We start from the raw sequence: 14,170 nt of genomic DNA, 5'->3' as shown, positions 1-14,170 counted from the left end.
AGAAGAATATTAATTATTTATTTACATTTTTATGTTCCAATTCACTAATTGAAAAAGCCTCATTTTCAAAAAACTTGCACTTAAGACACATTGGCTCTGAAGGTACAGATATTATGATGAAATAATAGTGCTTCCTATATAAAGCATATTTATTATATTATATCAATTATGATGACTATTTCATAGAGCTTTCCAATATAATAGTATGGAATTAAGAGTTATTTCTAATATTATTTTTTCTGCAAAAGTCGCCTTTTTAAGTTATAGATTGTTTTGTTTATAATAATTAAAAAGACTCAATTCATTGTTGCTGTTAATAAAAAAGAACATATAAAAGCAAATCTTCAAGAATAAAAAGAATCGACTGAGATCCCGGGATTATACGCCCTAGTATGATATTTAGATTGACCTTTACACACAAATATAGATATCTCATTTTATATACAGAACAGAGAGAATTTTTTAAATATTTAAATCTAAATTTATGGCTTCACAACCACACCTACATTAAAATTGTTGAGTATTGCTTACGTAAAAATAGTAATTGTATAAAGCGTAAAAAGAATAAAGCGTAGAAATATTATTTATAGGATTATTTTATCAATTAACACCTGAAATAAATCAATATGCTGTTAGCTATCCATTTAGATTTTTGTCTATACAATTTTAAACTTTCCCTTCGTCCTTCCCGATCTTGTTTTCCTGTACTCTGATACTATATTTATAAGATTTAGGATATCTTAAATGGTATGAAACGTTAACCATGACGCTGTACCAAAGAAAATATACCTTGATTAAGGAGCGTAAAAAGATGAAATTCATAAGTAAAGATTAACTGATTTATTATATTTTCTTTTAAAAATTTGCTACCGTTAAAATGATGTCATTAAAATGCTATGTATATGCAGTTTTTGGATATACAATATTTTTGTTGTTAATATTAAAAAAAAAAATACAGTATAGGTCTAATGACAGTAGTGAAATGGGAATAAATTACTAGTATTTATAGTAGTATCAGTGAAACAGTCATATAAATATCAAAATTATGTAGATATATATTGTAACCCCATTGGAAATTGAACTTGTAGCAGCTGGATAATAAGCCAGTTGTTACGCATTGAAATGATGTTCAGTTGGTTAAATTAGTATTTCAGATGAGATACTATACTTTAAAAGGTGTAAACATATATGAGGAGTCTTCAAAGGGACATTTAAAAAAATGTAATCCGTATTATTTACTCACGGTAAACTTTGATCGTCCCATCAGTATCTCCGAGAGCATTTTTTGAAACACATTTATAGGATCCAAAGTCCGAGGCAGCCATTGTTTTGATAGTCAGTTTCATGTGCATCTTGTAAACATTGTCTAGCAGAATCGGCTCGTACTTTTCACCTGAGAAAAAAAATATTAATAAATATCACTGCTTGCATAAAATTTCAATAACCGGCAATATGAGGAAAATGCTATAGGCTTTTGAATTTTTTGCTGGCGATGACACTAATGGCCTAGATTCTGCAAGGAGTGAGAATCAGTGAAAGCTAGAGCTTGTGATTTCTCGAAAAGTTGAGAACGATTTATTGATGTCGCAAGATCTCGAGAATACTTAAAAAAAATTTGCCACCTTGAAGGCAAGATTTATTGTCCAAATTGTTTTTACTTTTAAATTTCATCTGAAAACATTACTTTATATTATTAATTAAAAAAAACACAGTTAAAAAAAACTAAACCAATAAAAGATGCGTTTTTGAAAGCCGGAATATTTATTTAATTTAATTGTTTTTTTAATAATTTAAAGAAATATCAATTTTTTTCAGATAATATAAATAAAAATAATATGCCGTACAAAATTCAATTCTATAAGTTTTTTTTCTAAATTTTAAGTTTATTTTTACAAGTACATTATTTATATATTATTTAAAATGAAAATTATCATTAAAAGTTTAAATCCGCTTGCAAAGACATAAGGTCACCCTCAAGAGGAGATGTCGTTTAAGAAACAAATATATTTTTAAAACTACATACCTACCTACAAGTTTTCATTTTTGAAGAAAAATATTTGAAAATTACAAATATTTTTTCCTCTCTCGCATTGATAAAATTTAAAAAAAAATCTGCGACAGGGAGCCATTTTGAGATTATTTTTTCAGTAGAAACTGAAAAACAACGCGTTGAAATGAATTGTCTCTGCAAGAAATTGCCTCTAACTCGGTCGTATCGTCTCTTTCAAAATACTCACTTTGTTTGAGTGAACCGGATAAAAAAATATTCATTGAAGTTATCACAATTCGCAATGTCAAGTGTAGCGCTTCTCAAAATATGATTACATATTATTCGAAATTGTAATATTGTTATTATATTAATTGTAAGTGGACACAAAGGGCGTCCGAGACAGCCACCCTGGGTTGAGTGCTGTATGGCTAAACATTTTTTTTTTTTGATAATTTTGTTTAAATTATAACCTTAATTTGGTCGCCTCAAAGCAACGCAATACAGATCAACACATACGTTACTTTACTGCAGCTACTTTAATTTCTCCAAATTTTTTAATATATGTGAATTATTTTCATTTTATCTCCATTTAAGAGCGAAGCCACACGAGCGTTGCGTTGCGAAACTGCTGTATTCCAATTGCGAGTGGGGGTGAAGACAAAAGCCTGAACAAAAACGATGCATAAGTGCGACTGAGAAAGTATTCGGTACCCTTATAAACTCTGCGACACGCGCTAGAGTAAGATAAAAGGTTTACAGATGTGTAAAAGATTTTGTTGTCGGCGTAGCCACCAAATCTTAGTTTTTTGCTTAACTAAGCGTCGATAACCAGCGAGCGCGTGTTGATAAAATTGATATTTTTTGTGTTTAACATGAAGTCAGTGGTAAATATTTTTAGTTAATTAAGTAGAAAAGATGGTTCTGTGTGCTGTATTAAAATGTGGTAGCCGTACTGATAAGCAAGAAGATGGTATTACGTTATTTGTATATTATTATATATTTTAATATCAAGTGACCGTGTTTCTTTAAAATTACCTAAATTATGGATATTTTTACCTAATGGTTGCATTTTGACCGCTTAAAAATACTATATAACGTAAAAAAATAGGAAAATATATTTTAATCCTGAGCGTCTAGTGCGAGAACACTAGCGAAATGGTCTATGGTCTCGAACACTTGTATACGAATCCGTTCGCTCGCCCAGAAACCAAACGCACAGCACACAGCTTCATTTAGCAATGTAATGGGTGGCGTCTAGATGTATCTATAGTCTAAGGTGAGGACGCATCAGCGTTGCGGATACAGCGGTCTCGCGACGCAACGCAGACGCAGCGCCCATGCGGCTTCGCTCTAAGTTTGAATTGAATGTAATATTTCACAAAAATCTATTTTAGTGAGCTGAGTTTCACTTTTCAGCAACTCTGGGCTATTACTATACTTATTGTATATCAGTGGCGAAGGTTGGAGGTAGGCTGTTAAGATCTCACATAAATAGTGCATATTTAATTTTGTCTGTTTTATAAAAGCCGTCGTAGATAATAGTCAAAAAAATATTAGTTTATCTATAAAATATTTAAAATTGTGTCATTAAACCATACAAAATTTTAGATATTTTATAGATATAAGAATTTTTTATCGATTATGGTTTGGTTAGGCATTGCTTAATGAATTAAAAAAACTAACCAGTAGGTACCATCTGCAAATTGTACTAATAGTTCAATAAAAATAAATAAGTATGACTTTCAAAGTTAAGTGTGCACTATTTATAATGAATCTTAACAGTCCAACACCCCTCCCTTATTACTGGTACCCACCCTTATCAAAATTTATTATTTCACGGTGTTGTGAATTATATATTGTTTTATTTTATTTACACACATGATCGCCTGGTTATAATTAAATAGTAACCGAATGTGATGGATTCTATCCCACGTGGGAACAAAAATGACATGTTGCATTGTGTTTGATTCAGTTCAAAATGGAACAATAAATCGTCATAAAAATGTATACTTATTAATCATTCACTTTGAATATAGAAGTATACCTTGCTTAGGAGCAAGTATAATAATTAAGTTTACTTATTGTATACAATAGTCAATCAGTCACCTGCGCTTTGCAGATGATATTGTTATACTCCCACAAAATCCGAAAGACCAACAAGGTAGAATGCAAGAACTCGCGAATGTCAGTCAAACGGTCGGTCTAAAGATAAACGTCTCAAAGACAAAAGTGATGAAGAACTGTTTTTCGGACTCTGCGATTATCTGTATTAATGGCACCCAACCCGAGCAAGTCAGCAGCTACGTCTATTTTGGACAGTAGGTGCCCATAGACGGAAGCATGCAAGGTGAAATTGGGGGAGTGCTTTCGAACGTCTGAATAGTATCTTCAAGAGTAACCTACCATTATGTCATAAGCGTAGGGTGTTCAACCAATGTGTGCTACCCGTGCTCACGTATGGCTGCGAGACGTGAACCCTCAACACGAGAGATGTCCAAAGGCTAAGAGTCGCACAGCGAGGCATGGAGAGGTGTATGTTGGGCATCACGCGAAAGGACCGTAAGAGAGACGAATGGGTTTGGAAGCAGACAGGAGTACGCGATGTAATAGACGTTGCTAAAGAGCTGAAATGGGCGGGGCACATTGCTCGCCGAAAGGATGGCCGCTGGACAAATGCCGTCATCCAGTGGTACCCAAGGGACACGAAATAGCCACAGGGTCGCCCTAAAAGCCGCTGGATTGACGAACTGGTAAAGTACGTGGCAGCGAACGACACAGAAGCGTGAGAGTTGGAAGAAGCTTGGGGAGGCCTTCATCCAGCAGTGGATTGATCCCGGCTGATGATGATGATGATTGTATACAAAAGATTCAGAACCAGTGGTAAATTTGTTTGTATCCCAGAACTTCTGAACATGAAATATGCGCAAAAAGATTGAATTGTGTTCCTAAATGTACAGCAAACAAAAAACGGATACGTTTCTAAAGATATTTGATATCGGTTATTGCTCAACATTTTGACAGATAAAAATGAATAAAGAAACATGTTTATTGAAGACAAAAACTGGCAATAAAAATTCCTATATTTTCTCGAGGTTTGAGAGCTAAATGGGCTTGATAAAATATCGAGTCTAGCCGAAATTATTTATTTTAGTTATTGATGGGTAAATACATTACATAAGGAAAGAAGAATGGTTACATGTAAATTGTACATAAAACAGAAATAGATACTATATGGTCTCCAATTTGCTTAGATTCAATGTGAACATTATTTAATAATATTTAATTGAGATGCTCAGTAAGTTAATTATTACTAATTAACCGTTTAAACGTGTGAACGCCGTTTGCGTATACAGATATGCGCATGAGACAGATAACCTGTAAATCTGTATAAATAATTTAATCAGAAATTAAATAAATATTTTTTGTTCTTTTCTTGTTTATGTTAACAGATGCTCTCTTAATAATATACAAAATTCTTGCCATGTCAATAAAAAATATACGAAGGTGTATTGTATGACGAATATTTGATTCAATTCTTTTCTTTATTATAATTTGAAACAAAAATTAATTAAAGTTTAATGAATATAAGTTTTATACTTTTCCATTTGAGTCGTTTTTTGTGACCCGGGTTTCGCCTTTCGGCATCTTCAAGCACTATGTGCACTCACCAAAACGCAAATACACACTGACAAAAAATACAGTTAACTCTACCTTATATAACAAATTAATACAATAAAGTAAGTAAAAACTTTATCACCTACCTATTAAGTGAAAAATCACAATAAAAATATAACAAACAAATTATGAAAGTATTTTCACTTTAACTACACAGGCCTTTTGGTGAGTGCACATAGTGCCTGAAAATGTCGAAAGGCAAAACCCAGGTCGCAAAAAACGACTCAAATGTAATAGTAAGTACAAAACTTAAATCCACGAATTTGAATTCAAAATCCATCAAGTACCTTCGGTCGATAGTATTAATATTGAAAATTAATTAATTATAGATTAGCGTGTATTGCCATAATAATATCTAAAAATAGTCACGGAATTTAAACATTGTGAGTGTATACAGTCGTTTAAGGATATTAAACATTTGACTAGATTTTAGAATAACAAAAAATAGTTTTAGTTACAAATAAAACTTATAAATAATATATTATATATCATTGTGATACACATACCACGAGAATATAAACAGTATTGATGTAATCGCTTTATAAATACAATGTGAATAATTGATTATCTAATATCTACTATATTTCTCTTAGTCACACACATTGAATTGTCGTGTACGTTCGAAAAATTTATTATTATGCTATGAGTTATACTTTTGGTTTTTTTTCTATTTCTTACCATTAGATGACAAGCGATTTTTTTTAAAAAATATTTTTTAACCATGTCCTTGCTTTTTCGTACAAGGTAATTGTAAGTAATTTTGAACAATCACAAATACCCAGTTTTTGAAAAAATCACATTAATATATTGTGTCCTCACCGGGAATCGAACATAGAGCTCCCGGATGGAAGGCCAGCGTCTTTTGCACTGCACTACAAGAGCCACCGGTGACAAGTGATTGTAACTTTTTGAAACAAGAATGGTATTCTACAAATTTTTATATTATATACTTAATGTTTTTAGCAACCCCTAAACATCTATAATTATTGCTAATTGAGAATTTTTATTACCAAATCTAGCATTTTGTTGTTGTCATGGTAATCTATCTTGCCAAATTTGCATTTACGATAACACAAACAGCGTCAAACTTGACGCAAACATGCTAGAATATTGCACCAGATTTGGCTGAAAATAAACGTGCTCTCCTTTTGTACCGATCAAATTTCGTACATGCAATATTTTTAGTTTTATGATTGAATACGTTAATGATTTATTTATTACTTGCCTAACAATAAATTTCCTTAAAAACAATTTGTAATAATTAGAACTTTTTTCTGAAATGCCAGTTTTTTAATCAATAGAAATTCTTAATTTGTTACTCTATGTGACAGTTAGTTTAATACTGATCACATCGCATATTAATATTATTTATTCAATTATATAAATATTTTGCTTTTCCTCTGTACCTACGCATTATAAACATCTTTATAATACGCTTCAATATCTTCAAAAATTGTGCAGATTATCTCTAGACAAGCGTCGAAGTTGTATAAAGTAAGAACTATTTATTCTAGCCAGGATATAAAACAAAATATTTCTCTAAACACATATTTTACGTTTGATATTTTAGTGAAACTATATTATTTTTTATTTCTTATTATTCTTTAGCCATATCCGCCCCTTATATGAATCATGTGGAAACCACGAAGCGCCTCCAAAAATTCCTGTCACTATCATCCCGTAGCTCCGACGTAAACACACTATAGACAGTATTTAGCGGCCTTCCAGGACGCCGGAATGCAGTTTTCTTGAAGAACAGGTAAGCCAGGTTGAGATTCTGTTCTGGTATTCGCAGCACGTTGCCGAGCCAGGTCCAAGGTCACCACTTCACTCTAAGCATGATGATAGACTGCTTGGTGCATTTTCTTATCTCCTCGTTGCTTCTAAAGTCATACTATTATACACCCAGTATCCATCGCAAACATCTGTTTTCAAAGCTCAGTATACTGTTGATCTACGTTGGAAGCGTAGAGAATAAAAAAATATTGTATTTAGTATGTGACTAGTATTCGTGTTTTCAGTACCTACGTCAATTATGATGCTTCCAAGTTATAAAAATTGTTAATAAACTGTTTTTTTGCGTTGCCTATCGATATTGAATCGTAAAAATATATTTGCATATTTTAAAAGAAAATATTAGAACTCGGCACTATTAAAAACTTTCGATGCTTGAAGCATAAAACTTTTATCGCCCCATTTAACCTTTACCTTAATAGAGTGTTTGCATAAAGTTGCGCGGGTATGCAAATTTTAAATGCGCAAAACTCGTGATGGGGTCATTTAAAAGTCTTATCAAAACGCTCAAAAGTGTTTGAAGAAAGTCGCCGATGCTCTTCGGTTGGCATTTTCGTCACGACAAGAGATTATTCAATGAGCTTTTACAAGTCGAATGAAAGCGCATAAACAAAAACGTGATTCGCATCCCACTTCCGCGAGAGCCTTATAATAATATAAGCCATGGGGTACAACTTTAAGTTTTCCGGCCGGCCGGAAAAATGTTCGGAACTTTTTCAACCGCCTCCACCCGTCGAATCTCCTCCCTTGCAAGAAGGCAACAGTCTAAGTTTTAATTAAAAACAAATGGAGCGTAGTAGGAAAACTATGGCACTGGCTTGATCGTTATTTAAATTGCTAGTCGGAATCGTAGAAACGTGCGAGATTGTTTCTCCACCAAGTTTTTTTGAGTTGGGGTAGCCAAAGAAAATAATTGTTCTCTTGATGCAGTTACAAGTAAAACGTAGCGTCTATGTCAACTGCCTTATACACGAGGCTATTAGTTTCAAAGTCCGGTAACCTCCATTTTTAATTCATTTAAAATCATTTTCTGTATAATGGTTCTCTAAGTAGGTACTTATTAATCATATGTATAGAAGTAGAAGATCCTTATTGATTACTAACAATAGTATTTAAGGACCTTTATAATGCACTGAATTACGTTTGATGTACTACATTATAAATCTGTTTTGATTTATCTGTATATCTGTATGCAATGCATAATTTCTGTATGTCTGACGTACGCACGCGTCTTTGTTGCACAATAGCACACCCACGTTGCATTCCTCTAATGCGTGCTGCTTGTAATCGCTGTCACGTATATGCATTTCACTTACACCCTTAGTATTTAAATCGCTGCGTTGTTAAGCTTTGAATATTATTACCCTAAATTGGTTTGTTTATTATAGAAACCTAGTATTATTGAGCGCATTGACAAGAATTTTGACTGGTGGCATTTTCACCTGGAAATTTTAAGCTAGTTATTATTATAATAAGAAGGTACCTGGTGCATAGAAGACGAGTATCAATGTTATGTAAAACTGACAAAATAATAACGCTAGTCATAGACAAAAATGGAATGATAGATAGTAAAAAGTGAATAGCATGGTGACGTCATTTATCACAATGAGAAGTCATAGTGTTTGTTATTTATTTTAATAAATTAAGATTTGCTATATTATATAATGAAAAATATATGCCCATGATGGCTGAGTGGTAACACGTCGTCGCTACCGGGTTCGGCAAATTCACCTGTTTTTCAAGTGTGTTTGGATCTAGAGTATGAACTTAATACGTTAATCAAGTGACTAAGATCCATTTATCTTAGAAACAAAAAACTGCTAATACAATTTTCACTCTATGGAGGCTCATATTTTCCTTATATGAATAAAAAATATCTTTGGTGATATGTTTAAAATTAAATAATTAAAATTTGGCTGACAATGGTAAAAATATGAATTAATAGTAAGGTAATATAAATTTTAATTCTGGGTAATGGAGTGGGGACCAGGAGTTATATCATAGCAATACTATTCAAAAAATTTGAAGCCTGATCGTTAAAAAAATATACCACTAGAAGACTAAAAGCTTTCGAGATGTGGCTTTAACGGCAAAATATGATGATATATTGGGATGATTAGACGAAACCATGGTTTCAATGTCGATAATCTTAATATATTTATTAAAATAATCGCAAACAACCGCCAAGCACACTTAGGACAGCAAATAGAATATTTTATTTTCTTTAAAACATATTAGAAAGTAATAAGTAAAGCAAATAGCGAAATAAAATGTCATTAATATCAATAAAATTAATAAAGAATCACGTTTAAAATTAGTCATAAAATACAAAAAAATGGCAGCTAATAGGCTCTCAAATCAAACTTCAGTTTAATTTTATCTAACTAACAAGCTAAGCTGGATTTGATAAAAAAAAACTACTTGCAAAATCAGAATTAAGAAAAATGTAAAAAAGTAAAAATTGAGATTACTGACGTTGAAACTAATAGTCTCACATTATCAATGAAGAGGTTTTAGTCAAGCCAATACTCCAAGGTAACTTATAGCTATTATCAAGGCTAAAAAGGCTGTATACTTCAACTATATGTGCCGTTTTTAGAAATATGATTTTCTCTAGATAAAACTGCAAAGATAGTGTTATAAAATATTGTTTGATACACGACATGAATCAATAAGTGCATGATTTATAACTGACCAAATTCCCACTTATATTATGTTATATTTGATTAGATTGAACTATAGTTAAGATTTATTGTGTAACTTTAATTCCACAATGTTGTAAAAGGTGTAGTAACATGAATTGAAGCGCCTAGTTTCAAAAGCCCCTAAAACGGTTTTTGAAAATTTTTGACTCAAATATGTGGTTAGATGGATATTTTTGTGAAATATATGATGACCAAAGATTGAACTTTAAAAAACGCCAAAATTCGCCAATACGTATCAATCAAAAATTAAGGTAAATTTCAAAACCCGCTAAAATTGTTGGGTGTGCTTTTCAAATACCGCTAAAATAGAAAGCCAAAATACTCTTTAGAATGTAACGAATTAAAAAATAAATAATATATACAGTTCACATATTTAATAGATATGATTTTTTCTCATTTTTCTCAGAACTACCTAAAATCGTTTTAGGGGCTTTTGAAACTAGGCGCTTCAATTGTAAATATTGACATCATAAAATTCTTTATTGATGATATTTTTATGGAACATCCGCTGTATTCCTTTATACAGATTATTATATCCCCTAGATTGACCCTTATCTGTAGCAAAATTGAACCTGATTTTACAACTGTTAATTAATTGAATCTAATAAAATATTTTCGTTAATTACCAATTTTTGATAATAACAATTAAATTTTTTTTATAGAATTATTAATAACCATGTTCTTGTTTTTTCGTACAAGGTGGTTATTAGTAATTTTGAACGATCACAAACACCCAGGCTTTAAGAAAAACACATACATGTTTTTGTCATGACCGGGAATCAAACCCAGAACTCTCGGGTGGAAGGCCAGCGCCTTACCCACTGCACCACGAGAGCCGCCTGAAAAACAGAACAATTAACATTATCCGAGATGCCGCCAGATAAAGAAATATTCTCTTGAATACGTAATCAATGGCCAAGAAACTGCTAATCTGATACGACTACCCCAGGATAGATAGATGTACTGCAAGTTGGCCACTATTTAATTTATAAAAGTCGGTACCAAAATAACAAAAAGGACTATTTGGCCACATTCGTTTGGAAAATCAGATCAGAATGTATTTTTGGCGTGTGACATGTAACACATAATTTATTTTTTCACACAAAAATAAACGCACTCGATCGGATTCGAAACACCGATTGTTCGATTATCAGCCGAACGCACTACCATTACGCCACAGTATGATACTCCAATCGTGACGATTATACAGTATAATATTATAGTTTAGAATTGTTCCGTTGCCTAGGCAGCGAATTTCTTATACAGTATAATATTATATTTTAGAATTGTTCCGTTGCCTAGGCAGCGAATTTATTATTGACGGACATTTGCAATTCCTTACGAAAACAAACTATTAAACGTCATAGTGACAGTTGTTACTTTAAAAATAAAAACAACGATAAATAATTATATAATTTAGTAATATAAGTTAAAGTGTATAGAAATAAACCAAAGGCGTTCCAATAAGCGGTCTGTTTTATTGAGTGAGGTAGAAACGGCAAATAATTTTCAACTATAGGTGCGACGATATTTTGGACTCGCTGGCAATCGGAGAGCGAACATCGAGCTGTGAACACGTCAATTTGTTTCGTGATGGCGACGGGAGTATTAATTCTTAAATCGTGTAAAGATGACTAAAAAACGTTACCCATTTACTTGAAAAAGAAAACATGTCAATGAATGTATTATTATTGTTACTAATACAATAATAAACAGAACATTAAATGGACGCATGTTGGATTTATATGACAAATTATATTTCGTTCGGCATGCGTTATTTGCACAATCCGCGCATCGCCTAACCACGATTTTTTAGACCATGCCTCAACTGAGGTATAGCCTTAAGAGCTAGTCGAAGAATCTAGGTTATCATAAGTTTTGTTTATGTTTTGTTACGCCAAAGAAGTATAACTTCTAACGCGCGTACATAAGTAAGTACACACACCGATTTTTTTAAGTAAAGTATAATATGGTTGCCAACGGTAATGTACAAGACAATAATAATACATTATTTTTTTTATCTAACAGTAAAAGAAAAGTGATAGCAATGATAAACTAATAAATTATAAAGTTTTTATTTACCAGCTCTTAAACGAAATAAAATTTTCTCTTATTTTCGCAAAAAGAAAATGCGAGATAGAATATAAAGCATTGACACGGAAGTGTAGAATCAATAATTGAGAAAGAAAGAAAACTTGCAATTATTTTTTTAGAACTTGTAAAACCAATTTAATAACAAAATATGATTTATGCTTCTGTTTTTTTTTCCATTATTAAACCTTTCAAATTAGAAATAAAGAAAGAAACATGGCATACTGTTTGGTTGTAAAAAAAAAACAAGAATCGCTACGAACTTTTTTACGATTCCTAGCAATAAAAGGGTGATTTCGAAACACGTCCATAATTTTGTATATTTTACGTATTTTTCGTCTATCAGCTGTCCGAGGTTTTTTTGAAGAAAGTTGAATTGTTTTTTTTTATTTAAAAAGATACTGGTTATATTATCTGAGTCAGCAGTTTTAGTGCATATTCAAAATATAAATACTATAACATGTCTTAATCAAACAATATTTTATAGAAACGAAGTTTATGGTATGATATCCAGATATCAATTGATTTGTGTTTATGGTTATAGGAGGCAGACAAGATATGCGATGTAAAACTGTAATGAGCTGGACAAATGCCGTCGTACAGTGGTATTTAAGACACACTAAACGATCAGCTAGATAGATAAACTTATATAATTTGGTGAATGTACGTGGCAGTAAAGAGCTACAAACCGAGAAAAGAGGAAGGAACTTAAGAGTAATTGATCCCAGTTCATGATGATGAATAGGATATAAATCAGGATTGTGCTTAAAATTAATTATGAATTAGTTTAGTGATAGTAGAGGGTTATGGAATTATAGAATTACGATTATCTGGCCTATTCTAACATATCGCGAAATATTCAAAAAGAGCAAATTGTGATAGATATATCACATTTATCACTTTACGTATTTTGGCGGTTAATTATGTAAAAAAATAACCGTCTGAACTATCAAAAGGCAATATTATATCAAGAGCCCCTCTCTTGGCTGTGATAACTTTGAGAAAGCGACAAAGTACGTCAATTTTACATATTTAGAATTGAAATGCAAGATTCGACTATTGTAATGCAATCGCAATGCCGTTATGACTAATAAAATTGTAGGTTATGTTAATATGTCTGACGTATCAATACAAAATTCTTGTGTTCGTCTCATTATCGATTATATGGCGCTGGTTCGGCTTTATCCGCTTGTATTCGGCCTTGTCTGTTTGGGTTTGGCAGCATGAACATGTCCGAATTCGACCAACATGTTTACCAACCTAAATTTTCATCGTATTATGAATATTAGAGATAGCCGCCGATAACTGTTTTGCCGTGTTAATCGCCGTGTTCCCAGCCGTGTTAATTTGGACCAATGAAAATAACGGAAACGTGCTCTAGTGATAACTGCTAAGAATAGACCTGTATGTACCTGTATACCTATCCCAAATCAATAAAAAGAAAATAAAATATTTTTTAATTTAAAAAATAAATTTGAAATTAAATGAAAACTGTTATAAAATGGTTTAATTTAGTTATCATTTTTTATGAAATGTCAATGGTCGGCAGCCAGTGGCCCGCAAGCCGCATATGACTCAAACGTGTGGTTTTGCGGTCTATAATGGTTGACTAATACTAATATAACACTATGGTAAATTATTTCTATACCAATTTAATGTAAGTAAAATGATTAAAAATACAACTTGTTATATGTTGTAAACTTGTAGCTGCAGTTTCATTGCAAATAAAGGCAATAAGGCATTTTTTTTGTTTATTGTAAACAATTAAAAAAATTAAGTAAATTGAAAATTTTAGTATTTTTATAAAAAATGCTGCGAAGTTCAAACGTGTTTAAATTTAATGAAGACGTACCAGACAAACTATATATTTTGGAATAAAACATAATAATATAATATTTGCGAACAAATATTTTCC

General features: G+C 31.8%; 1 protein-coding gene across 1 annotated transcript in view; it reads right to left on the bottom strand.

Moving 5' to 3' along the window:
• LOC147078873 (neurotrimin-like) overlaps positions 1-14,170 on the bottom strand; it is a 299,771-nt gene that overhangs the window by 10,284 nt on the left and 275,317 nt on the right. Inside the window, exon 7 of the mRNA XM_085950714.1 lies at positions 1,244-1,393. Coding sequence (XP_085806840.1) covers positions 1,244-1,393 — 150 coding nt within the window. The remainder of the gene's footprint in view (positions 1-1,243; positions 1,394-14,170) is intronic.

The sequence above is a fragment of the Rhyacophila brunnea genome, unplaced genomic scaffold (genome assembly GCF_057557595.1).
Source record: "Rhyacophila brunnea isolate RB1 unplaced genomic scaffold, BYU_Rbru_1.0 scaffold_10, whole genome shotgun sequence".
In the NCBI taxonomy this organism is placed as follows: Eukaryota; Metazoa; Arthropoda; class Insecta; order Trichoptera; family Rhyacophilidae; genus Rhyacophila; species Rhyacophila brunnea.
The sequence above is the reverse complement of the archived record's forward strand: the minus strand, read 5'-3'. Positions and strand labels throughout refer to the sequence as shown.